Source organism: Larus michahellis, chromosome 3, assembly GCF_964199755.1.
Source record: "Larus michahellis chromosome 3, bLarMic1.1, whole genome shotgun sequence".
NCBI classification, from domain to species: Eukaryota; Metazoa; Chordata; class Aves; order Charadriiformes; family Laridae; genus Larus; species Larus michahellis.
In genome coordinates, this window is record NC_133898.1 from 34,960,226 (window position 1) to 34,987,826 (window position 27,601).

The 27,601-nt window shown below is 39.0% G+C and overlaps 1 protein-coding gene across 2 annotated transcripts in view; it reads left to right on the forward strand.

Moving 5' to 3' along the window:
* PRKCE (protein kinase C epsilon) overlaps positions 1-27,601 on the forward strand; it is a 298,319-nt gene that overhangs the window by 216,932 nt on the left and 53,786 nt on the right. For both annotated transcript variants that reach the window (XM_074579637.1, XM_074579639.1), the window contains exon 11: positions 26,470-26,624. In XM_074579637.1, the coding sequence (XP_074435738.1) occupies positions 26,470-26,624 (155 nt within the window). The remainder of the gene's footprint in view (positions 1-26,469; positions 26,625-27,601) is intronic.

The window sequence follows — 27,601 nt, forward strand, 5'->3', positions numbered from 1 at the left end:
CTTAGTCCAGTGATTTACCCACACTTACATCCAGTAGGAAGTGATTGGCAAACAATCTTAATCTGCCTCCTATATGCCTAAAAAAGCTTTCTAAAGAAATTTAGAAAAAATCACTGCTGTACTGAGATTTCCTGTGTAATTCAGCCTTCTGAGTATTCAGTATGATGCAGTGCTTAATTCCATGATTGTGTACGTTTTCATCTCAGACCATTGCTGTAGTAAAAGAGTAAGTGTCTTTTTCTGTATCTGTGATAATCAGTGCGATGCCTTGTTTAGGTACCGGTTGTAAACCTTATGCCAATTTCCTTCCCAGGCTGTGTATTTATAGTTCTTTTACCAGTCTGCCTGAATGCTTCACAAAACGATAAACAGGGTACCCCATGGGAGCCACTGAAACTGCTATGGCCATTTTACAACTGGAGACCTTGGGTGCAGAGGGATCGCAGCCATAATCTTCAACAGTTTTGTTTTTGTAAAACATCACCTGTGCATAGATTCATTCTGCCTAATTGTAGCACCAAAATTGAAGATAAACTCTGTCTTCGTGTAGGGAGCTGAGGCTGACAAAACTAGGCATCTTTTTTAGCTATCTTAAAGTTGGATGGAATAAAATTGTGCCCAGAGCATATTAGTATCTTTTCAGTGTTAGTGTTTTATACTCTATGAACAACACTTTTTCTTTTAGTTCAGATACCACTGTTAATGTCCTAACCTCTGCAGAGAAAGTGCAGAAGAGAAATAGGTAGCACCCAACACTTTTAAGAGGCCTGACCAGTAGGGTTGATAATGTAACCAAGGCAAGGACAGGCTCCCTCTGTTTAGAGTGACAATTAATTCTGAAACCATCCTTTCTGTAAAAATTAGCTTCATTTACATTTCTTTAAGCTTTCCTGTGGTAATAAAGTGGGGTTTCAAAAGAAAACACAGTCATTGCTTAAGTAAACAACATCAAACTGCAGGCTAAAGAGGCAAAGGGGTAATAGGTGAGGGTATACACGCATTCTTAATTCTGGCATTTCTGGGGTTTTGAGTCTTTGACTGCTTCCGTAATGCTCTTTGACATATTCTTGTGTGTGGTTTTTAATGTTTATTTACAAAACACATACACATTTTTGTATGCATACATATATTTACAGTGATGGGAAATCAAGCTTAGCCCCAAATCCAGCTTTTATTGCTATGAGCAATTTCACTTCCTTCAGGAGTGTACATAATTTGGCCCTAGTTTTAGCTGCTTCTTGAGAGTTTTTAAGTAGTTTCAGATATTGTTTATTTTCTACCAGGAGATCTATTCTTTGGTTTACCTTGACTGCATTTACTAAATTTGTTACAAGTCTCCAGGAAAGTGAAGTCTACAGCAATGTCTGAAGCCTATCATAAATTCCTTTATCAGGGTGATTTCAGTAAAACCACACCACTGTTGTGTGGTTAATGGAAAGTCTACTCTTTGATGACAGAAGAGTTTAAGTGTTATTGTCACCTCCTAGTTTGTACATCATCACATCTATTCAGATTCAAGGGAACTGAAAGGTAAAATTAACGGCTTTTCCTAGATCTTTCAGTAGGTCATTTCCTATATAGGAATGGATATGTCAGATGTGGTGTTTCACTATATCCACTGTTCTGTGTGTTTTCCAGAGTGCATAATTAATGGAATGTAACATGGGAAGCTTGTGTTGAGCAGGGATTGCTGTAATCTGTAGCACACGTCTTTCACAGTATTATTTGCAGCCCTGGCATCTATCTTGGCTTTGTATCTTCTCCTGAGGACATTGTTTCTGAATTCACATCTCTCCTAGAGAACCACAAGAGCTCTTTTGTCTCTCCGGTGGAATCCTGAGAATGCTATCTGAAGTGTTAGTGTAAGTTTATCTGTAGCAAACAAAAAAAAATACTTACTGGCTTGTTCTAAATTTCTGTCTGGTCTTTCTACCTGGCTAGTGGGAGATAGTGTGCTGGGCTACCGTTTAATATGCATCTGTGTTGCACACAGGGAACTTATCATGTACTTTCATTGGAGTGGGAGGGGATCGAAGCTATGTTTGTTGAGTCTTTGTGATAGTCTCAAAGACTAAAGAAAGGCCCTGTCCAACAAGAACTTAATTTTGACAGCACTGTGTTTGATTGTGGCTGCTCTGTTTTTCTTAAAGCATTTCTGGAACCACGTATGAACTGCGGTTGAAGATTTTTTAAAACCTGGTTACCTAAAGCCAAGTTCCTAAAAGATAGATAAACAAATGGGAAAGTTGTTGAAAAGTTGTTTATGAAAATTCCAGTGTCTGAATCCAGTGTGAGACAGAAATTTATGTATTATTTTAAAATAACTGACAGTCATTTTCTACAGAAGGTTTCAACAGATTAATATTGCATCATAACATTATTTCAAGTCAGTTGTCCAAACAAAGCAATGCTAGGTGTTGCAAATCCATCAATACTTAACACCTTCCTGCTGTGCTCAGTGATAAAATATATGGATGGTAAAAGAGTTGATGTTATTTTTTAGCCATTCCCCAGAACAGAATCATAGAATAGTTATGGTTGGAAAAGACCTTTAAGATAGTTGAGTCCAACCGTTAACCTAGCACTGCCAAGTCCACCACTAAACTATGTCCCTAAGTGCCACATCTACGGTCTTTAAATACCTCCAGGGAGGTATTTAAAACTGTCGACTCAACCACTTCCCTGGGCAGCCTGTTCCAATGTTTGATAACCCTTTCAGTGAAGAAATTTTTCCTAATAACAATCCAAACCCACCCTGGCACAATTTGAGGCCATTTCCTAGGCTAGTATCACCTATTGCTTGGGAAAAGACACCAACCCCCACCTCACTGGAGCCTCCTTTCAGGTCGCTGTAGAGAGCAATAAGGTCTCAGCCTCCCTTTCTCCAGGCTAAACAGTCCCAGTTCCTTCAACTTCTCCTCATAACTCTTGTGCTCTGGACCCCTCACCAGCTTCCTTGCCCTTCTCTGGACACACTCCAGCACCTCAATATCTGTCTTGTAGTGAGGGGCCCAAAACTGAATACAGTACTTCAGGTGGGGCCTCACCAGTGCCGAGTACAGGGAGACAGTCACTTTCCTAGTCCTGCTGGCTACGCTATTTCTGATACAGGCCAGGATGCTATGGGACTTCTTGGCCACCTGGGCACACTGTTGGCTCATATTCAGGCGGCTGTTGACCAACAACCCCAGGTCCTTTTCGGCCAGGCAGCTCTCCAGCCACTCTTCCCCCGGCCTATAGCGCTGCATGGGGTTGTTGTGACCCCGAGTGCAGGACCCGTCAATCAATCTGTCCCATCCAGATCCCTCTGTAGAGCCTTCCTACCCTCAAACAGATCAACACTCTCACCCAACTTGGTGTTGTCTACAAACTTACTGAGAGTGCACTTGTCCAGGTCATTAATAAGGATTTTAAACAGAACTGGCCCCAATACTGAGCTCTGGGGAACACGGCTTGTGACTGGCTAGTAGCTGGATTTAACTCCATTCACCACCACTCTTTGGGCCAAGCCATCCAGCCAGTTTTTCACCCAGCGAAGCGTATGCGTGTCCAAGCCCTGAGCAGCCAGTTTCTCCAGGAGAATGCTGTGTTACTAAAGTCTAGGTAGACAATATGCACAACCTTTCCCTCATCCACTAATATTCCATGAATGGGAAAAGAGGAATAAATCTAGGAAGACCAGAACTTTGAAACTCAGTAATAAAGGAATAGTTTAAAAAAAAAAGTTTGCTGTGATATATTATCTCAGAAATAAATAGTTCACAAAAATTATCTAAACTCTCCAGAAGAGAGCCAGCACAGCAAGTGATATAGTCCCGCAAAGAGTGTGTAATGAACACCTTCCAGGAATAGAAGAGGATGGCTTCACAAGCAAAATTTAAAGAAAAACATATCTCTGTTCTCCATTTTACGCCCAAAATCACACTTGATTTATAGTCAGTTCAGTTAAGCGATGGATGCCTGTTCATAAATAGAAGCTACTAATTTAATAGTTTCCAATTGCCAGAATGCTGTGTGTAGCATGAGCTAGAAATATTGAAATGTAGTCCAAAATATTTCTTATTCATGTGCTGACTGCAGGAGAACTAATCCCAGTGGAAATCAAATAGTAAGATCCTCTGTCTCTCATCTGTGAGATCATCTGCAGTAGGAATGAATGACATAATTTGTTAAGAAAACAACTTTCCTGATTTTCCTTATGGAAGAAATGTTGATCCACCTCACCAGAATGGTGCAGGGCAGCTGATGCCTTAATGAGAACTGCTCAGGAGTGTGTGTCACTTAGGGCTTGGATATGTGATTCATGGATCTTACTGAAAAAAGAAGAAACAAGCAGGATAACACTACACTTAGATTTATGTGCATTTCTTATTTCTGCGATTTAAGCCGTTGGTAATGGGACGCGTAGTCTTGTCAAATATCCATAGTATCTGTTTAACCTTATATATTAGTTTTCCCCTGCTACACAGAAGCAAGTTGCTTTCTGTTCACAGAGAAAGCAATAGTGCAGAGTCTGACTGTATAATTAGTGAAATTTTTTGGGTTTGGAAAATATTTTTCAGTAAATTTATTCCTTGGCTATTTCTCCATCCCTTCTTCCTCATTCCAGGGGATTCCAGGGGGTCTGCCTCAAAACATAACTCTGCTTAGAGAGTAAACTCTTTACTGTCTGCAACTCCCCCCAGATAAATAACATCACAAAGCTAGCAGTACTTTTATCATTCCTTCAGCGACTGAACTCTACTTTTATACCAGGGAAAAGAATTAGTACAACTATGAGTAAAACAATCATATAGCATTCTGCTAGCTAAGCAAATATTTATTCAGTATATAGAAAAAAAAAAAAGAGCAACCACTTTATAAATGAACATATAAATCACAATAAAGTGTCATAACATTAGATGAAATTGAATGATGTGCTACCAGGAAAAATTGCTGTGCTGACTGCAGGAGTTGTGTTGCCAGAATGCTTATTTCCGTGTTGTTGTTTATGTTCTTACTAGGTTTTACATAATTCACTTTTTTTTGTGTGATTTTATTTAATGTGTTTTGAGCAAAGGTTTTCTTTCTCTTTTGGATTCAGTGAGAGTGAAAGACTTTTAGAGCTTTGTAAAGTTTTAAACAGGTTACAAACAAGGAGTGACTGATTTAGTATAGACTAGAAATTTTCTTCTTCTGCATCCCAAATAGGAATCACGTCAGAGTATTTCCGCTATGTAGTTGGGGTAGAAAAAGTGATTTTTATCCTGTCTAACAGTTTTGCGTCCAGTTCTCATCAGGCTAATAAGATTGCAACCAGTAGTCAAAACAGAAAAAAAAAATGTCTTTAACTTCAAAAGAAGTTTCAATTTGGGTATTGTATAAAGTCTTGAGTCAGTATTTTGTCCTACTGAACTTAATGTTTGTACATAGACAATAGTATCTAGTACCAGTACTATAGCAGTTTACTTGGTTAGTGTCCAGTACTGTAAAACACAGTACATCAGCTTCATGGCTGGTCTAAGTAACCACAGATCCATCGATTCAAGTGAGTTTTGACTTGCATGTACCAGTGAATAGGTTATTTTTTTTCTACAAGATCATATTACCAAAAGCTTGCCAAGAATTTAATACCATGCTGGAGTTAGATTTGTAGAAGCTTACTACATCTTGTGACCTCAGTTTACTTAAACTTACATGTTTTCTACTCTGGTAAGACATAAATAAACCAGCACTGGAACACTACACAAGCTGCAGAGAGCACAGTGCAACTCAGGACACTCCCATGGCCACCCCTTTCTGAAGGATAAATGCCCTGTCTCTCCATAAGCCAAGATCGCTTTGGCAAAGGTCCAGCAACTTGTGTTGTGATGGAAAAAAACACTTGGAAGCAACCAGTTCAACTCTCCAGGATGTTACGTATTTTTTCAATAGAGCAACACTGCATTTAGGTAAGGTGAAAGCGCTAACTTTTAAGCCTCACTAGGGAAAAATGTGGTAAGGCTTGCTGTGCAGGCTAACACAGAATTTAGTGAATATGAAGGGCAGAATACTTAAACCAGGTCCAACCTGTCTCACTGTATTTTATCCATCATATTGTCTAGTTTCTGTATAATTAAAATTAAGGGAATTTTTTTTTCGTCATTTAATAACAGTAAGCCTGAATGGCATCTTCCTGGGTTTGGTTTTATTTCCATGATACAGTAAAATCTCATGTAACAGACCCAAGGAGGTCTGAGATCCCTGTTTTGCTCACTGTGAAGGGGCTGACTTGAGACCTTAGCAGGAGCAGGATGAAGTATAACACGCTCCTGCAATCAACAGGTGGTGAATGGACCCTTACTGATTGTTGCCAGACTGCCTTTAGGGCTCATGAGGAAACCTTTGATATTACACTGAGACTCTTTTTCTGGCGGCATGGATTTAACTAAAGTTTGGTGGCTGGAGGAGAAGGGCATCTGCTTTCAGTCGGCTGTGGAGCATTATATTGTTGACTTTGGGTCAAAATAAATTACTTTGCATTTTTCCTGGTTTATTGATGTGTAGCTTGCAGAATTTAAAATTTAAAACGTTTAGTAAAAGCAATTGTTTTGTCACTACTGTCTTGGTAGGAGTAAGACTGGAGTAAGGAGTAAGGTAGGAGTAAGTCTTATAAGTAAGGATAATATAAGAAGTGCAAAAGAAGCTGATTATTATGCTGGCTCTGATGCCTCAGTAACTTGCGCTAAAGTGGAAATTAACCCCAGTGCTGCACTGATTTCAAAAACAAAAAGGACTTGTAAGGTGAAAAGACTAAAAAGGTTCCATAGTAGTACTAAATTGCTCGTGGTGTTAAAATGCTAGCTAGGCAATACATAAAAATGGTGCTGTAAATGATACTCAAGTAAAGGAATTGTTTCTTGCCTTGGGCAGAGGGACCTTCCTCATTCTTATGGCAGTTTTGCTTCAAAAGATGTCTTAAGATTGAACTTGCCAGACTGAAGATCTTCGCTTCTGCTGTGCTGTTGAAGTACTTTTAAAATCTCTTCATGTTCTGTAGAATTTCAACACTAGTGCAACATGTAAAGCACTCCACATGCATACCTTCTGAAAATGCACATCACTAAGTGCTTTACGCTTATAAGAACTTGATCTGAATGATACGACCAGAAAGCACTTTGAAGCTAGCAAAGCAATATCATCCTAAAAAATAATCTGTTAAATACTGATGAAGGTCTGTTTCTAGCAACGTAATTACTTTAGCAGCAGGATAAGAAATATAGAAAGAGAAAAAGAAGACAGAAAGCTAGGAGTTTTCTTTCTTGCTCTGGCATCACATTTTTTGTTTTACTTCCTGAACTACAGCAGCTGAAATAATTTTATTGTTTCATTCCTGCTCACTGCAGACATTGAAGCCAAACAAAACATGTTTCTAGGTTAAAATGGAAAAAAAGCCCACCTAATGGGGGAATGGAAACATTTTTTTTCTAAGAGGCAGTTGAAGCTCTGTGAGTCAGTGTCAAGTTTATATTTTTTCCAATGTGCAATAATTGAAACTAAAAGTGATCCCATGTCACAAAAGCAAAATGCATATATTTTGAAAAATATTTCAAAAACAAAGGTGATTATGCTTTGTTGTGAAATTACTTTATAATATTATCATTTTCAGTTTCAAGTATTCTCTTAGGAGGATAATTTCGTATAACCATAACGTTCCAATATATCGTAGGAATCTATGTAAAAATCCTATTGGCATAAATACCTGTACTTTGAAAGACTTAAGGGGGTTTTTGGGGGTTTTCTTTTGTGGAGTTGTTGGGGTTTTTTTAATCTGCAGCTTGAAAACAATCTATTTGATGTAGGTGATGTAGGTGGCTTTGTTTGTAGTATTTCAGTGTATCAGAACGTATATACAGGTAAAAGACAAAGTAAAAAAAATTAGGTCTCATTTGTCAGTCAAATCTTCAAATTGTCCTTTCAGTTGCTGCAGAGTCTTTAGACCTATGTGACTGGAGGCTTGGAACCATAATGAGCTTTATTCAGAACATGATATTCTAAAGGAGATTGTTGTTATTTTTTTTAATACCCTACATTCTTGAAAGTACAGGCTTCTAATGAAAGCTTGTGATTTATCAATGGAATTTTTTGACTATGTTTTTACATTTGATCTGCATTGTTGCACATTAGCAGATGTCATAATTCATTGATAGATGTAGAGGAAAAGGCTTTGAAATTCTTTTCCAGAGTAGAAAGACTTGGTATACAAGAGTTATGTGACCCCTGTTCATTCTGGGTTTTTTACAAACATTTTTGTTTAAATATTTTTTCATACCTTGTTAGTTCATAAATTAAAAATTTTTAGAGCCAGTTATGAACTGGAAGCCTGAAACAAGATAATCTGAAGTCTCTTTTCCAAAATAAAGTGAAAACTTTATTGACCTTTATATTTTATGCTATCATTCTTCTCTCAAGCTGCTGCAATAATTTCAGTCTCTGTCCTGACGATGCCTATATCACCTCCTTCATTGTTCTTTTAAAATCATTGCTATAATAATGCAGTTATTCTTCAGATAAATTGCCACCTTCACTAGGATAATGATCATTAAAAAAAGTTCCATTTTGTGTATGTCTCTATATATATATAGATATTTTGTAAGTTTTTTTGTAACCTACGAAAACAAGAACTGTCCTACCAGGTAAGATCAGTGGTCTGTATAATCCATTTTGTTGCTACTGACACCGTGCAATAAAGAGGCTATTTAGAGAGGGCATGTAGGCCTATTCCCTTCATACTTCACCAGCATCCAGAGTTACAGATGGATGTTAAAAGGGACGCTTCTGCCTTATTCCTTTTATTATCTGCTTATGAACCTATTGTCCATGAATGTTTCTAATCCCTATTTGAAGTAGCTGATACAGTCTGCCTCCACAGCTACAGCACTGAATTCCTGAAGTTCACTAATCACTGTGTGACGAAACACGGGTGTTTTTACCCATTTTACTACCTTCACCAATGTCCCAGTTCTAGTATTGCAGGATTGGGTGTACAGCAGTTCCACATTAGAATCATAGAATGGTTCGGGTTGGAAGGGACCTTAAAGATCATCTAGTTCCAAGCCCCCTGCCATGGGCAGGGACACCTCCCACTAGACCAGGCTGCTCAAAGCCCCATCCAGCCTGGTCTTGGACACTTCCAGGGATGGGGCATCCACAACCTGTTCCAGTGCCTCACCACCCTCACAGTAAAGAATTGCTTCCTAATGTCCAATATAAATCTCCCCTCTTTCAGTTTGAAACTGTTACCCCTTGTCCTGTCATTACACTCCCAGATAAAGGGTTCTTCCCCATCTTTCCTGTAGGCCCCCTTTAGGTACTGGAAGGCTGCTATAAGGTCTCCTCGGAGCGTTCTCTTCTCCAGGTTGAACAACCCCAACTCTCTCAGCCTGTCCTCATAGCATAGGTGCTCCAGCCCTGTGATCTTCTTTGTGGCCCTCTGCTGGACCTGTTCCAACAGGTCCATGTCCTTTCAGCTTATCCACCATCTTCATGATGATGTTAATCTCACTTGCGTTCTTCCTCAGCCCCCAGATTTTAGTTAGTTCTTGTGAGAGCCTTTTCATCCCTGTCATCATTTCAGTTTCCCTGTCTGTACTCTCTTTGCCTCCACTGCATCCTTCTCAAGTTGCGTAGGCCAGAACTGCACATGATATTCAAGATATGGGAACACAAAGATTTTATGTAGCAGCAGAGTAGTACCCTCAAGTGACCTTCCTGATGTTACCCAACATTTTGTTGGCTTTCTTGAGTGCTTGCTGCACCTTGAGCCAACAATTCAGAGAAATGTCAACAAAAGCATCAAGATGTTTCTCCAAAGTTTTTACTCTGTTCCAAGTTCAGCATCATGTAGATGTGGTTTCAGATATTTTTCCCCTAGAAAGAAAGTATTTTCACTTTGTAGTTATCTATGAAGCTTGTCACCACCTTTTTGCCCTCCCAGTTTGAGTGATTCTTTTTGGAGTTCCTTAATCATTAGCACAGCATGTGACTATTTGAAAGAGCTTAGTATCATCTGCTGATTTGCACATTTCACTGTTCACTCCCTTCTTCAAGCCATTGATAAAGATGTTGAATAAAACTGAGCTCAGAAGTGATCCTTGGTGGGACTCCACCTATAAAGTGACATTTTTCTGCCAGTAGTAAAACGCTGATTTGTTAAGGATCTGTCAGATGAAATAGCTGTACTCCTGTATAAAGTTTTTCTTACACCAATTCCTCTAATCCTAAAGAAGTTCCCTCAAGGAAAATCCTCACCTCTCCATGTGTTATTCTTGTTTTATTTTCTCTAGATGTGATACCACACTGACTTGTGCACTCTTCTCTCTTCACCTGCATTTTCTCAGCTACTTCTTGCAGATATTAATAATATTTCTTTTGCTACCCATAGTCACCTTGTTCAAATAAAAAATGCCACATGAGGCATATTCTTAAAAATAGTCTTTTCTCCAATAGACTTTACTACCCTGTTGTTGTGCTTGTCAGTGTATGTTGGACTACCTCACAAGCGTTCCTGAATTTTCGTTTGGACGAGGAATGATGCTATCACTATTATTTTACAGATGTACAAATGGAGCATAAAGAAGTCAAAAAGTCATTTAAGTTATTTTTTCTGTTTCCACCGTGGGATCACACGCATACACTCACTTATTCTGGGAGTCAGGGGATAGTTGTCCTTGCAGGTGGTCTGAGTGAGGTATATCTTTACATTGGTGTTGGCAAATGGCGCAGCATAATGGGTAGTGGCAGTACAGGATTTAGGCTGAGCCATTTACACTGTGCCACTGTCTGGATGGTAATGCCCCATTTTGTATCGTTTGTCTTGAGGCCCTTATTCTGGATAAGAGAGAAGTTGCAGTCCTTTGTGCAGTGGACTTTCCACTCTAGGAGTCCAGCACACGTGTTCTTGCAAGTGGGAGTTGGTGTGAACTTGAGTTTACAGTAGCCCTTCATTTCTTTAAGATGAATAAATAAAAAGTGGTTTTGAGGGGATTTTAATTCAAAGATTTATTGACATTTTTGAGCAAGGTATGTTTGTATACTTCACAAACCATGGGCCAGGTCTTTGTTTCTGAGGTTAATTCATATCTTTTTGTTAGCATTATCTGCTTATAATGGCAACAGATGGCTGAAAATTTTGTGGCAGTAAAAATACCAAGAATCTAGTGTAAATTGAATGTTTCCACCTTGTAACATCACTCTCTTGTTCTTTGAAGTGTGTTACTTTTTCTATTTAACCTGGAATTAAACTTTCCCGACCTGGATCCATCCTGTCATATCTTTTTAAGTATTTTTCAGAAACATCTTTCCTTCTAGATTTACAAAAAAGTGGTACTACTTAAGCTATTTCAGTAACTGTCAAAATAGGAACTTTACTATATTCATGTACATTTGCATTCCTTTTTCAGTTTATCTTACAGTGTGCAACACATTCTGCAGATTCCTGATACACACATCTTTCTTTTTTATGGGCATTCTGCAGAGAAGTAAACTGCCAGGCTATTCTGTAATCATCTTTGATGTTGCAATAAATGCTGTTTTCTTTAAAGTTTTTTAACCTTTAGCCAGCTAAAGAACAAATCAAAGAAGCAGATTTCTAGATAATTTAAAAAGACTATAGACACAGTAGATAAGTTGAAGTCTGTGTTTGCTGTGTATGAAAGCACTTTGCCTCCATGGGAAGATAGACATTCATTGAGCAGCTAGCAGATAAACTTAATTTAGAGATCTCATCAAAGAAATAAATGTATATTCAAAACGTGCAATTATTTGCACATACAAGCATGTGTTTACAGGACTAGTGTTTTAAATTAGCCATGCTTCAGTATGTGCTGAAGATGCCCAGTGAATATATACAACCTGAAGCCTCCATACGTATGCTTCTCCAAGCAGCAGGTGCAAATCTGATCCCACAAAAGCTTCGCCCGAGTCAGAGGTCACTGACTGTTGGTAATGTCCTTGTGGCATCACTTGATGTGTGTGTCCCTGCTTGTTGCTTCAGGGGAAACTTGCTGATCCAGTTTTAAAACCTGCTGACATTTTACTGGGTCTTAGAGTGAGTTCAGCCTTACTCAATCCAGGGCAAAGTCTTAATCGGTAACCTGTAAGGGCCCTTGCCATCTCCATAATAAGCCAAGGCAACTCTCCCTCCACTTTCATTCCCCTAAGCAGCTTGGCTGGTGATTAAGTCATGCAGGGGACAACCTGTGCTTCAAACAGGAAATCCTCCTGTACCTGAAATTCCAGGGGATCACATTGGAGCAAATATTAATTGCCTTTCTTTGGGGATATAAATGTAATCACCATTTGTTCAAATTTGCTCATACCATTGGAAGTAGATATACACTGTCTCGTCAGTGAGAGTAAGGGCCAGCCTGAGCATCAGGCACTGAGTCACCCGCCGCAGGCCACCCTCACAATTGGCACAGACCCGTGGGGTCTGAATGCAGTGAGCAGAGCTGGGTGCTGGTAAGGGCGTCCATCAACAGCCCCCAGTATGGTGAGGGGATGAGCCAGGGCCAGAGGAGCACACCTACAGCCCTGGGTTGGACTGAAATGGGACTCCCACGGGTTGTCCCTCCCCATGGGAGGCAGAGCAGGGACATTGGGGCCTGTAGGCGCCCTCAGGGCCCTGACTTTCTCTAGCAATTTTGTATGTGCAAAGAGGGTTAAATGCTAAATTTGAGGCTACAGAGAGGGACAGTGATCAGCTCAGCAGAAAGTCCTTTGGTGAGATAGTCCGTCACGGTCCTCATTTCCCTGTATCAGTTCATGTGGTAGCCTTTTATATATGCTTACCTCTTACCATTTGCTGAATAGGAGAATCCGTGCATACATTGGTTTATTTTGAAGTCGACATATTTATTTGAATTTCTATTAATCATATTAAATGTTAACTTTTTTAGTCTTTATTTATAGTTATAATTCCATTCTCCCTTCTTGGTGTGGGTTTGTTGTGGTTTTTTTTCTGCACGAGAGCAAATTAAAGCACGAAGCACTGAGTTTGTGGGTAGAATAGCGGTGTGTACAAGAGACACAAGAGAGAGCATATGAAGGTTAAGTTTCTCTCTGGCAGCTGCTCTCTAGCAGAGCAAGTTATCTGGTTTCTCCTTAGCAACAGAGGCTGCCCAGGGATTTGCTCAGGACATTTACTCAGGGTGGAAGCTCTGCCCGTGAGCTGCTCTTCATACTGACCTCCATCTCCCCATGACAAGGGAATTCTGATGTTATGTTTCCAGAGAGAGATTTCAGGAAAAGCACTGACAGTTTTGAGAAACGTACATATTATCACTATCTAATGAAACCGTTATATTAACTGTTTACCTAGGGCAGCCTAGGAGTAAGAAAGGTAGTGTAAGAGGAGTTGAAGAGAGGACACCATTTTGTGTTTGGCCTTGCACCAGACACAAAGTTAGCAGCAGATCTTTTAGTCTCTCTCTTCCCAAATAGCCTGCTTCACTGATAATTCTGTGTTGTCCTCTCTGAACGAAGGATACACTTCCCAATGCATAGATGAGCATCTTCTTTCGTTGCTGCAGTCAGTGTGATGAAGTTTGCTCAAAGGGAAATAGGCTGGGCACCTTTAAAAAGTGTGGCATAATGTGTAATCCCTGAAGTTTAGCAAAGTGAGGTGATTCCTGAGGCTCTGGCAGCAGCTCCAGCACTCAGCAAAGGCCGCAACTCGCTCGGGTTACGCAGCAGATGCCCTCCAAGCACTTTTCCTGATGTGGCTTTGAGTAGTTGGCCCACTGTTTCTCCCTGTACATCCTAACTCTGCTCCTTCCTGGCAGGTCCCAGTGCAGAGGAGCTGTCAGTCTCTATTACTAAGCACAGTATCAGTGGCAAGTTGGTCTGTCATTGCGTCTCGTAATGGTATTTTATTACAACTAATAATAGTATACGTTTGAGCTCAACATATTTGTTGAGTTCCCCCCCATACTGAGGGACTGAGCTTAAATTTGAGGAAATGAGCATGTTAATGTGCCTGTCACTCTTAGACTACTATGAATTCATACCTGTAAGAGAAGAGGGGTCTTGAAGAAAAAGCTGGAATTAGGTATTTCTGAAGGGAAACATTTCATAACTTACTTTAGAGCAACAAGACATCTATTTTGTGCTGTCATAACTATTTTGTTCTGGCTCAGCCAAGTTCCCAAAAAGAAAGTCTCTTTGGTAAAGACTGCAGAATGATACTATGCTGTTTTTCTTTCATGTGAGTGGAGACACAGTTACTCAAGCTAATATCTCAGTTTAAGGAACTTGAAATCCTCGGCAAGGTTTTGTTAGTACAAATGCAACTATTTTTTACTATTCAGAACATCATGTTCAAGTAAACCGTAGACTTTAAGTTATTTCTGGCATCCAGGGCATAGTTTGTGAACTGATATGACAGTATCTCATATAAATTTTCCATCTGGATGGTCACAGTGCAGTAGAAGTTTCTTGCTGTGTTGTCAAGCTAGAACCAACTGTTGTCACTGGCTGACCTTTGTTTTTAAGTACGTGGGAACATTACTGAAACGCTTCACATAATAGAGAAGAGCTGTTTTTCTCTGGTAGTGAATATCTTTATGTTGCCAAAGACTTCATTCATCTCCTTCTTTTGAATGGAGCACAGGATTCCCTGTCCTCCCCCACCGCAAACTTTCTAAAAGTATAAATGAGCCAGTTCCTTACCACTTAATCTCACGAAATGTCCTGTAGGAGTCAGTGGCCTGGTCTAATGAACAAAAGTTAGAAAATCAAGTCCTAAAACGAGGCCAAAGACTGTTTTATTGTGCACTGACTTGTGTCAGATTGCTGAATACAAAATACTGTGTGTCAGTGAATAATCTTACACTTTTTTTTTCCTTAGTGCAAAATGATTGAGTCGGTTCTAAGAGTGAGGAAGCATTAACACATGCAAAGGAGTGCTCTGATGGGAACATAATTGTGAATGACTTATTGATGAATGTAAGGGAGATGACAGCCAGCTAGAGACTGGAAAATTATCAGCTTCAAAGAATAAGAATTTTGTCCTGAGGAATTGGTAAAAGCCTAATATTTAATGCTCATACTGCTCCTGAGTTTCATTTGGTGATTCCTCTTCAGAAAAAAAAATTAGCTGCGAGGAAAGTACTAGTCTTTTCACCCACCCTCCTTTTTTGCTTATGGAAAAATAACAATTTAAAAGCAGTAAAGAATACCTGGTAGCAAATGTTTCTGTAATACATAGAGCATCATAAATGGAATATCTAGACAGTACGTATAGAAGCTGGCCCTACTGCAGAGCAGTTTGCCAGAGTTCATTCCCATACTACAGGGAAAAAGGTTTGAAAACTTTTGGAGAATTCTGGTTTACTTCTTTCTTAATAAGTGCACTAATGTTCACGTCAAGCTGCTATTAGCCAATTTAACTTACAATACAACCTATCAAATGACTTTTTGTACCCTTCTGCATTGCCTTCTTTCCTTCTTCAGTGTGTACTACTCTGTTCATGGGCAAGTACAATTTTGAGCTGGAAGAAGGGGCAGGTTTTTCCAGTGCCAAATTCTGTAATGCAGGACAACTCTCCTTTCACAGGCTGGTGCAATGGCAAAAATTTGTTGTTGCGTGGGGAGAGAGGAAAGCTCTATACATCCGTGCTTTCTTTTCTTACAAAGATGTTAGCTTTTTGGTGTTTTTTCTAAGTGAAATTCTAATTATGAAAATGTAAGCAGTGAAATTTAAATATAAAATATGCTTATGTATTCCTGCTGTAGTGTCCATTTTGATTCAGTATGCCTCGTCCTGATATATGTGACTGGAAATCGTATCTCAACAGACTTCTTTGTCTGGGTAGATTTCATAGAAGTAACCCATTGGTAAAGACGTTGTAGTTTCCTCCTGGATCATGACTGATGGTTTGATAGATCTGAGAAGACAACTTCTGCCTTTTGGTCAGTTGTTTATACCCGTAGAAACAAAAAGCACTGTTGCCATATGTCATGACTGTGATATAAAGACTTGCCGACTCAGCTAATTACTCCTAGTTGTTTTTTTCAGCAATAATAGATAATTTCTCAGAAAATGGTTGCCGGATGAGTATTTTGTCCCATCATTTTTGTTATCTTCTTTAACTGTGTTCCTTTTCCTTCTGATACAACTGCTGCTGGGCCAATTGGCTGCATTCCTCAGAGTGTTCTCTATTAGTTGTGTAGCATCTGATGCATTTCCTTGTGTGCTCAAAGACGTAAACTAGATGCTGTCTGGAATTACAAAGACAAGAAAGGTTCCGGAATCAGCCTAGGGGCTGAGGAGACTCCTAGGACGTGTGCCATCTCTGTCTAAGCCCCTTGGTAGAGTATAAACAGGTTAAAAGTCGTTTTTAGAAGTTCTGAAGTGCCTTCAAAAACTATATAGTTAGTTCTAATTGGAAGACAGTGTTTATATTTTTCCTATAAGAACAAAGGAATATTAATAGCTGCCTGCACATTGTAACATTTTCTGCATAATGACATTTTGCAGGCTTGATATAATTTTCTGCCATGTGCATCAGGCCATTAAATGAGAGGTCTTTAAAATTATCTCACCAGAACAGTTCTTTTTTCCAAACACCACCGAAAGAAGATGAGATCAAAGAATTTCATAAAAGGCGCTTTTCACAGCTTATCTGTCATCAAATGAAGGTATTAGGGAAATGGCCTGAGAAGCTTTTCCTACTTGATACCCCTTTTGAAGTGACTAGAACTACAAAACACGCCATTTCTGCAGAGGATTCCAGTTGTGTTTCTCCCTTGTATAAGAGGAAGGGCACAAAGAGCGTATTACAGCAGTTGGCACATTTCTGGAGTCCTTGCTCTCGGGGCTTGCTTGGGCTTTCAGGGAGCAGGCAGGGATCAGGGTTCCTTCTCCCGGGGAAAGGCAGTCCTTCCCGAGACCACTGTGGAGCTCGTGACTACCAACACTGTAGCTTGGGGAAGACTGAAAGATTTGCACCAACTCCCAGAAAAATCCAGTGACAACAGAACACATATCTCTCCAGGATAATTTGGGGTTAAAGATTTTCCCAGAGTTAGAAGTCTTTTTGTTTCAGTTTATTTCTAAGGTTAGATGGTAGGGGATCGAGCTGGTGAAATGGCAATGCATATAATTAGTTCTGCATCTTCATTGCATGCCTTTGGCTAGCAAATTCCACATGTTACAGCATTAAAAAATTAATCCTGATCTAAACCCCATCTGAGCTAAAGAGTCTCACCACTAAGCCCTGTAGATGCTGTGTCAGAACATCAGATGCTATATTACGGGTGTCACAGAAAACATTCACTGAGGCAGAAGGCATAATTCCCATTAGTGACTGACAAGAACAAAAAACGAAAGTGTAATTATTTTTTAAAGTGGGAATAAACTAAAAAAAAATGAAAACGTTAGCACTCGCATGATAATATTTTAGGATCTTAATATGAAATGTTTGCCCATTCAAGAAACTCAAGTAAAGCTGGAATCAACGCTATGGAGAGCAGGCCGACAACTCTCCGCCTGCTGTTTCTGTGCTACATTGAATTAGTCTAAATTTTATCTTTTTTTTAAAAACAGGATTAATGACATTTTGAACCATAGTTTCTTTTTACTTGCCCTAGCGTGAGCCTGATACACCAACTAATCCAATGCATAGTTAATTTGGTCCAGATAGTAATCTGATAGAATTCATTATCTGAAAAAACAGTAGGAAGATTGTATTCAAACATCAGATATTCGTAAATGACACAGGAAAAAGCTCTGTGTATGGGACGTAACCTTCATGTGTTATTCTGATGTGATATGACTCTATGACTCTTAGTTTCAGATTCTAGGGTATAGATTTTATTCATAGACATACTTCATCATGTTCCAAAATTTATGGTATAGATGAAGACCTGTACATTTTAAAAGTGATGTTAAAGTCAGTGGATTTTGCTGGCCACAGTAATGTGAAATTAGATTCTTTGAATAATCGAAACAATCAATTAAACTTTTCTAAAAGTATTAGCATTAAGGGGATAACCAAATGGCACATCTTTTTACTCTCTACGAATTTGGGACAGGCTGGTTTCTCTTCGTTTTGGACAGCTTTAGAGCATTATTGAACCTTTCTTTGGAAAAATCATAAAACGAAACTTCCTTCTTGAATGCCAGTCTAGGTAAAAGCTAATCATCCCTTGACATTTTTTGAAACGAACAGGTGATGTCCACAAGGTCCTGGATAATATTTCCTGCTTTGAATCCTAAGTTGTAATTTCCATAGTTTTGTGACCTACTGCTGGCACATAGTAAGTCCCCCACCCCCAGCCAGCCAGTTTATCTCAGTGTACATACAGTGGCTGTATTTTCCTTGTTGAACAATACTATGGGATGCGTTAGGGGCATGAAAAACATGTTAAAACCCCCATTCTGTTACAGTATCAATTGATACTCCACAGGGAGGCCACATAAATCTCGCATGACAAAAGCGACATACCAGGTCTGCTTTATGAAGATTAGAGATCTCAGGCAAACATCTTGCTTAAAAACCCTTTTCCAGCGCCTCACATTAGGGATGAGTAAATGCTACAATGCAAGTCTTTACAGTAATACAGTGTAAAGGTTTTGAGGACCTCTGTACTGATTCTGAAAGCAGTGTTTGGAAACTAATTGTGTTTGACTTCTGGCTTTTTTCTGGCCCTTCACATGATATGGTATGATAGGGCAGAGAGGGTGTCTTCAGAATTATTCCAGAGTCTCAAGGAGGGCCAGCTATTCTTGAAACCCTTTTCAAGACATTAAAGGTGGTTTTTATGCCACAGGCTCTCAATTGACATAATGTCTAGAGTCTCTACAAATAGAATAGAAATATTTAGTGGTCGGTTTCGTAAAACCAAGAAAAATCAATAATCAGTTCTTTGTGTGAGAAACAAAGGTGGAAAGCACTGAAGTGTTTCTCTGAGGGTGGTATATAACTTCCAGCACAGCTAGGAATTGATAATTTGAGTAAGTTAAGCACAAGAAAGAATGCAAATTATTTGCAGCAGTGAAAAGAGTTTCCAGTGGTATTTTCTATAGGTACTGAAATAGACTGCCGGTGGAGGTCAAGGAATGCTTATCAGTAGTGATTTTTAAGAGCTGATTGGATTAATTTCAGGAACCAATGCAATCTTCTGGCCTGCGATGCAGAATATGTTCAAGGAATACTGTTCACTACTGACTTTTGCTGCTGATGAGTCGACTGAGAAGGCACTGGAGCGTTTCTGGCACATTTCTGCAGCTGGAGACCCCCCTGCAGTGGAGTGCAGACAAACTCACTTGCCCTCCGGCAGACCACAGTAGCAAAGACTTCTGCTTCCTAGGTCTTTGTGGGCCGAATGGAGTCCACTCAGCAGGACTGTTCAGGTTCGCAGTTAGATCGCTGGCTCACAGTGCCAGGAGACTGTCGTGCAGCATTGAAAAGGTTAGTTCCCCTTGGCTTAGGTACAGCTGATCCTGCCTGTCAGCGGTGGGATAAGCTAGATGACCTTGCAAGACTTTATCCAATTTTGTGTGGTTCTCTGACTCTCTCCGGTCTATGTTTTAACTTTGAGGTCATTCTTTCCTTCAAGGGCAAAAAAAATGATTCAAAATTGAATACCAGGCAAAGCTGAGTAAAACTGAGCAGTAAATCCCTAACCTATAATAGTACTCACCAGCTTGAGAGAAATTTGAAGTGTCTGGTTGATAAAAAAATCTTTTAATACAAAATCTGAATGTGTGCATTTTTTGTTAAGTGGAAGATGCAAATACCCTGTGTGAAATTTAAGATAGCAGTTCCTATGTACAGGGCATTTATTCCAAGAGATATGGGATTCATAGAAATTGTTCCCTTCTTACTTGGAACTCCATTAAAGCATCGGTACAAAACAGGAAAAAAACCCCACAATTAACCCTGAATATAAACACTGAAATCAGAGACAGATAACATGTCATGGTGTCCTGTTGAAGATTGCTACTGTAAACTTCAAAAAGGAATCAAATGAGCAAGAGGGAGCTTTTTGTTGTTTCTTTAGTGTTGTACCTGATTTTTCTCTTGTTTTTCAAATTTGTCCCTCCTAATGCTGGGATTGTGGAAGATGAATCTGCCACCCTGCATAGTCTTCTGCTCAGGGTTTTGAAGGTTTGCGTATAGTTTTGTGTACAGTGTGCCTGCGCATTTTCCATCAGAAGCAGGAAATGTTTATTCAAGTTCTGAGGGGTGGGACAGTTGCTGTAGTTTTAGGTAATTTTAAACAAACTGTTTGAGCATCCTGTTTAAATAGAGTTAAGTAATCACAGTTTTGTACAAGTTGGAAAAGAATTCCATACATGCGTGATATGAATAAAGTATCGTCTTACAGAGCATACCAATGTTGTGATATGCCTGACTTCTTGTGCAGTAAAAGATGTATCTTTGACTTCTGTTTTGCACTGAGTTTAGTGGCTAAACATATTCCATGATGTAGTAGTATTCTAGTAGAATGCAAATTCTTTTGTATTTAAATTTACCCGTATTTAATAAACATTAGTTTCCTTGATATTTTCAGTAACCTCTGGCGATCTAATTCAAATATGACTATCTGAAATTGGGAGGAAAAAAGTATATTCACAGGGAAAAAAGTATATCCACATATAGTTTAGGGAACTAGTGAGAATCAGGAAGCATTTGATTTATTCACAGCCAATTGTGTGAAAACATAAATGAAGGAAAAAAAGGTAGTTGGAGTAGGCTGGTATGATTTATCAGTTGTGAATTTTACTTGAGGAGTCCATGTTGATGCCTTTCCTGACTTCTCTGGTGTTAAGTGTTGTAAGAGTTGAAATGGGAGACAAAAAAACAGTAGTGAAAAGATTTGTTCTCAGGCTTGTAGCATGGATGCACATCTCAGATTTGAAAGTGGGAGACAGATTGCATGATTTATTTTTGTTTTGTAATATTTCAGTAATGAGGCTGTGCTGAACTGTATATTGGGTTCCCCAGCTGCTAGGACTCGACTGAAAGAAAAATAAGACGTCTGTACTCTTCAGATTGCAATGATAATTGTACTTGGCCTTATGTCTATCAATGGATTGTCTTTAAGCTGCAATCTAATGTTAATGAGATTTTAATTGGAAAACAAACAAAGGACAGGCAGGTTAATGACTGATAACGATTTTAAAAAAAAAATCTTTTAAGGGCTACACAATAATTAATGTAAACAATACATCAAAGTCTTTCCATACAGCTTTCATACAGGGTTTACGTAGAAGCTTGTTCCTCAACAATGGTATTATTCCACATCTAAACAACTAGTAGGCTGTGTAGTGTCATCTGTTAAATCAAAACTGATTGGCAAGATTATCTGGTCTTACTAGCAGGAAGGTCTTGGTCATTAATCACACCTCCGCAAAAAGGAGCTGGATTGAGTCTGTTATGTCCTGAGACTTTATTACTATTGATGTTTCTGGATATCACCCCCCTTTTCCCAATTAAAAACATACAATTATTCCAAAAGACACAACAAGTAGAAACTCTATCCAGTGGGACTCATAACATTTAAAAACAAGCAAATATAAACTGGTAGGGAGTGCACATCATATATAGGCTGATGTTAGCAAAACATATGTAAATAAAACTAGAAATCAGAGAATGGTTTTGCAGAGGGAAGGTTATGGTAATAATCAGAATAGTGAGTAAAGGATTAGTTAGAAGGATTTACCGTAGAGCTAAAGGGTGACTATTTTGGATGTCAAGGAGGATGAAAATGAAATGAGGGCACAATTAAAGGAGTGGAATGAGAGAAAAGAAGAAACAAGATTTCTAGTTTGAGTGGCAAGTGTACTTCTACAGATAGCGATCGGGACAGAGACTAGAAAAGAAGTTGCTTTTAGAGTCCAGTTTTGAAAACATAAAGCACGGAGGAGAGTATCTCAATTAAGAAAATCAAGAAATGAGACTGGATAATAGAGATGTTAAGACAGGCAGTTACACATTCCAGTATAGTAGTTAAAGCCATCGTCAGAAAATACTATGGAAATACAGAGTGAAGTTGAACTTTTTTTGTTCTGACTTCTAGCCTGTTTCACGTCCACTTTGCTTTTAAAATCTCTTACCCAAGCTCTCTGCTCTGTTTTTCTTTCTATTTATTCTCGTTCAACCATACCTTTTGAGTAATTCAAGGAAAAGCAGGTATGATTAAGGGCTAAAATAAATCCTGTAAAAGAATCTAATTACTTCAGAAAACATATTAGCTTACTTTGCAGTACTTTTTTTGCTTTATAGATGCCAAGAGAGGATTAATCTATAATGCCTTTGTTTGTGATTTTACCTTTTTTTTTTTTTTAGTTTATATAAAGAGTTCCCAGGACTGCTTTACATTTATGTTGTTCATCAAAACGTACTTCTCAAACGTTATGAAAATGGAGTCCAAAAATAATGCAGTCCAAACCAAACCCATTCAGCTTTCTCTTGGAACACAATCAATGATAAAGTCATACCTTATATCTCATTTTTAACTGAGTAAACACTGTGTTGTCCCTTAATGCATAATTCTTTAGGGCGTTCACTATATTCTCTCACTTCAATATTTGAATATATCCTGGTGATACATGTAGTGAGATGTATATAATCAGGTATAATGCAGTTATTTCACAATTACTGTTTGAGGATTAACTCCTCTCTGCATTGAAGTCACAGAGGGTCACTCTGCCTGTGTGCTTACATTATGATAGAAAGGAAATCGTCAGAGTGTTAGGAACCTATATTTTGATCATTAAGTTTTGATGAAAGGTAGGGAAAAAACTTTAAGTAGCAAAAATTAAAATAGTCTCTGTTGTTGTTGAGGTTATGAGAATCAGGAGAAAAATAGACTTATCACACTCAGCTCATATTCATAAAATAGTCTCTTGTCTCTTGCATCCTCTTTTCATGTAAATTTGAGTCCCAGCTGATCATGTCATTGTCCTGACCAAACAAAGACCAGAGAGTGGTTTTAAGAAAGTAGTTTTCATAGGGACTGAGTATATTTCATCAAAAAAGACGGTACCTTCTTATACTGGAACTCTGTCTTGCTGCGCATGTGCATGTTCTGCATCCTATTGTTTTATCCCACCCACTCATGTGAGTGGGTGAGAATTAGTATTTTTCTTCTCTCAAAATCGAGCCCTTTCCCAGACTCACTGTAAACAGAGAACAAAACTTTCAAACTAATTTTTTTTCTGTGAATTCTCAGTAGGAAGCTGAAATGTGCACCCAGGAAAACTGGAAAAGTAACTTGAAATATCAGTGTACAGCAGAAAAACGCAACAGCAGAGCAATTTTGATTACTGAGCTGTTAATTCTGGTTTTAGTAGGTACACTTTTGAAGAGGTGGTCAACTAAGCTGCAGAATCTGCCAGAAATACCCCTTCGCATTGAGAATGGGATGTGCGTAAGGAGGAAGGTATGAAAGAGGATGGGAGAGTTATCACTCTTCAGCTCTGTGAATCGAGCTGCTGCTAAAGCTTTTGTTCAGGCTGTCTAATGACAAGATATTCTGCTAAACAATCCAGGTTAAATTTTTGGTTGACTAAACTGGAAATGCCCTACAGAGGACTGAACCAAAATAAAAGAACTTGAAGTCTGAACTGAACACCATTTCTGATATTTAGAATGGGCAATTAGGCATTTGGTGAATGTCGCAAAAAACATGGATTCTGTTTGGATCAAATAAAGAGTATTTATTATAAAAAAGATACAATGTATATCATGATAAGTTAGGAAGCGGCCATAATCTAAACAGTTGTGTATGCCAGTCTTTTTTGTGTGTGTGTTTACAGTCACTCTCAGCTGGAAGAGTGGTGGTGTCCACCGTTGGGAGCAGCAGCCCCCAGCTTAGTGGCAAGTTGAGGATCACCATTTGGGAGTCGCAGTTGTAAGACACAGAGCAATCAGTTTGCAGCAGCGTCGTTTTATGCTTGTCATACGGGTGCAGAAAAAAAGGTAGCATTGTTGAGAATGAGTGTGGCTGCTCAGGGGAACGTGAATTGCAGCTTCCTTTTCCTGATTGTGCCCACTCACATCCAGACTGTTGACTTTGGAAAGGTTAAAATAGCACTGTAAGAAGTTTCAACTTAAGCAAGCATTAGAAGTTACTTTAGCTAAATGTTAGAGACATGCTCCCCAGCCAGCAGTCCAAATGGGTTTTGTGCTTGAAACACTGAACTATATCCACGTGAGATAATCTAAGGCAACGTGTTGCAAAGGGACACTCATACCTAAACTGCTCTTCAGAGGTACTCTGTCTCTAGTGCAGTGATGAGGAGCCTAATGAAGGACAACGCCTGCATCATCTTCTTAGGGATGTTGTATCCTCTGATGTTACATTACAGTGCCAGTATAGCTATGCTTTTTGACTGACATTATCACAAAGCTGACTGCATTTGGTGTTATCCTTAAGCTCTAGCTTCTGAAATCATAAGACCATCTGAGAGCTATCAGATTTTCTTTTAAAAGGAAGGCTGTAATTCTCATCGGTTCCAGAGAGAAATCAGACAGACAGCACAAGGACCCATATTTTTGCTTAAAACAAGCAAAGGAGGTGATATTTAAAGCCTACACTAATGTCAAGAGATCTGCACTATGATTTTGAATGCTTCTTATCAGCAGTACTGAGCATTGCAAAAAGAACAAAGGCATGGCTCTAAAGCTGTGCTCTTTTGAGTGTATGATACAGCTAGAAGCTTTGATGCTATTCTTTAGTAGGTTTTCCTTACTAGGGAATGGTAAGAAAAATGTTGGAAAATGTACCAAAGTTGTTAGCAGTGTTTCACCAAGAATGCCAGTCTACCTGGATCCTGAATTTGATCCAGTCTAGCAGTTTCTGTGTTCCCAAGATATGGGAGGAAAGGCGCAAGGTTTTTTTCTGCATCCTCTTTCTGTAATCAGCAAAAAGTCAGCCAAACATTTCTAGTCTCCTCCAGGAAACATCCCTGATAAGTATAACATTTAGGCACTTAATGAGAAGGATTAATGCAGACACTTAATTTTAAGGATATTTTTAAGTGCTATGCATTGAATCTGAGCCGCAGAGTAGATGATTAAAGGCAAACAGTAAACATTTATTAATTTCTGGACTCATATATATAAACTATGTAATCTGCAGGCTTGGATTCACTTGTGGGAGGTTAATTAACTTCCATCTTCTGTTGGATTTGTTCATCCAAAGCAATGCTGTATCTTGTCTCCTTTTCTTCCGCCCGGCACACCAGATGCCATGAGCTACAGCCAAACTGCAGTGTGACCAGAAAGTTGGAGAGGGGCTCTCTTTGGTGAAGTCCCACACTTACACACCTGTGTACTGTGGGTCCAGACAAGGACGCATATTTATGTCACTTGAGCTAATGCAGAGCGAGGAGTATGTGCTCAGATCCGTTCTCCGTGTCGCATGAGAATTACCTCCACCTCTGCCTAAACTCTTGTGCATAGATATTTTACAGTAAGAAAATTAAGAATGTGGAAGTCGGCTTACAAACCAAGGGTGAATGGGCAAAGAGTTGATGATTTAGGGCTGTTAATACTGATTAGGGGAAATTATGAAAATTTATAAGAATCATTAACAAAAAATAGGATCTAAGTTATATCAAGTGGATGTGTGTCATTTCTTTGCTTATGCCTTCATTTGCATTGTCAGTTTAGATCATAAATGTTTCAAGATGCTAAGCACACATGTAGTTTACTGGTGTTCTCAGTTATGACTGCTTCACTGAGCACTTAACTTTTGGATTATTTTTTTTTTAAATATGCCAAAATGGGGTGATTGCCTGAGAATCTCAGTTGCTGTTCTCAAGTAAAGTTCATTTCTAGTTCTTCATTGTGAAATAAGGCTTGAAAACTTGAACTTTGAAGTGATAAGCATCATAAGAAAATAAAAGAAACTTGATATGTATTTTAATAATGTAATTATATTTCATTGTCTTACGAGAGTCACATGTAAGTGTTTGAGATTGTCAGCACTGGTTTCTATAATTTAACAATCCTAATTCGTTTTCACATAATTTGGGAAAGATACTTTGCAGACAAAGTAGCTGGTAAGAGATAAGAGAAGAAGTAAGGAGCCTGAAATTTGCCCAGCAGCTCTTCAGTAGTTGACAAAATTGGCTTTATCTCTTCGTTGTTATGGCTAAATTTTAAAAGAAATGGCATCGTTTAAGTATGTCCGTTGTTTTTATAAAATTGGTCATAATTCCATATGTATTTGATGTGTGGAGATTTGTGTGTGTGTTGCTTATTACTACATTTTGATTCTATTCCCTTTTTCTCATTTCTCACTTTGAGACTCATGTCTTGTTTTCTTTAGGTTTGGGGGATTTTGGTTGTCAGCTTTTCCTTTTTCGGAATTGTAACGTTTGTTTCTTTCATTCCTTGACGCAAATGCTGCAGTTGCCTAAAGTGTAGCTTCAAGCAGTCCTTTGTGTGAGTAAAAGAAATTAGCTAAATAGCACTGTTTAATTAATTTCAGGACCGCCTCTTTTTCGTCATGGAATATGTAAATGGAGGAGACCTAATGTTTCAAATCCAGCGTTCGCGCAAATTTGACGAACCTCGATCCCGCTTTTATGCAGCAGAGGTCACATCAGCACTCATGTTTCTTCACCAACATGGCGTCATCTACAGGTACTTTTTTTTGATCAAAAATAAAGTATTCTTGAGGCTTGGGACTGGTTTTGGCTGAAATCCTCTGTCTCTTAGCAACCAGATTTAGATTAGTCGTTTGTTCCAATTTGCTTACATAGAACTTTTTTTGGCTGTTTATTATTGAGAATGTTAACATTTGAATAGCCTCTGCAGCAGTCGCCAGCTGTGTGTGCCAGTTTTGTATTATAGTCCAAATAAAGCCGTTTTGAAAAAGCTTGGCACAGTGCGACCCAGAGGTGACCTTTCCGCAGATCGGCGCAATCTCTTCACTTTCCTCTCTGTGCCATAGATTTCCTCTCGGTTTCTAACTCCCTGCCACTTCCTGAGTTTGTTTGTCCTAGTTGTCTCCACTCTGATACAATCGGGATGGTCGTTTGCAATGCTTTACTTATGCCCCTTCCTCTTCACTGTTTGGGTGAAGGCTTAGTCACCAGCAGGAAGTGGCTCTTTGCAGACAATTCTCATTTGCTTGCAAGTGCCCCGCATCTATTTGAACTTCTGCCCTGCTGCTCCCAAATCTCTAATCTTCAGCACCCATCCAGAAAAAAGTGCATATTGTTGCACTGTGGTGAAGAATGTGTTTAGGGATGGGCTTTTATTATCAAAAGTAAAGAATCACTTTGAAAATTTTCACCCTGATGTCCATGTGTTGATTTGTTTTCAGCAGCCTGTCATTGCTTGCAATAAATTTGGGCTTTCACAAGCAGAGGGCTTTATAGGTTTGTGATACAGGTCTGTCCTGTCTACTAGAAATTCTGAGTTCTGTGGATCTAACTGAGTTTTGATATTCTTTTGATATTCTCACCCTCTTTCAGGTTATCAGTTTTGATTCGGGATAGTCATCTCAGGGAGCGGCAGCCTCAGATTTCTAGAGCAGAAACAACAAGATGAGGATGTGGAATTTGTCACATCCCTGCATTCGTATTAAGGCTGCTTTCAAGAGTACTAGAAATTGA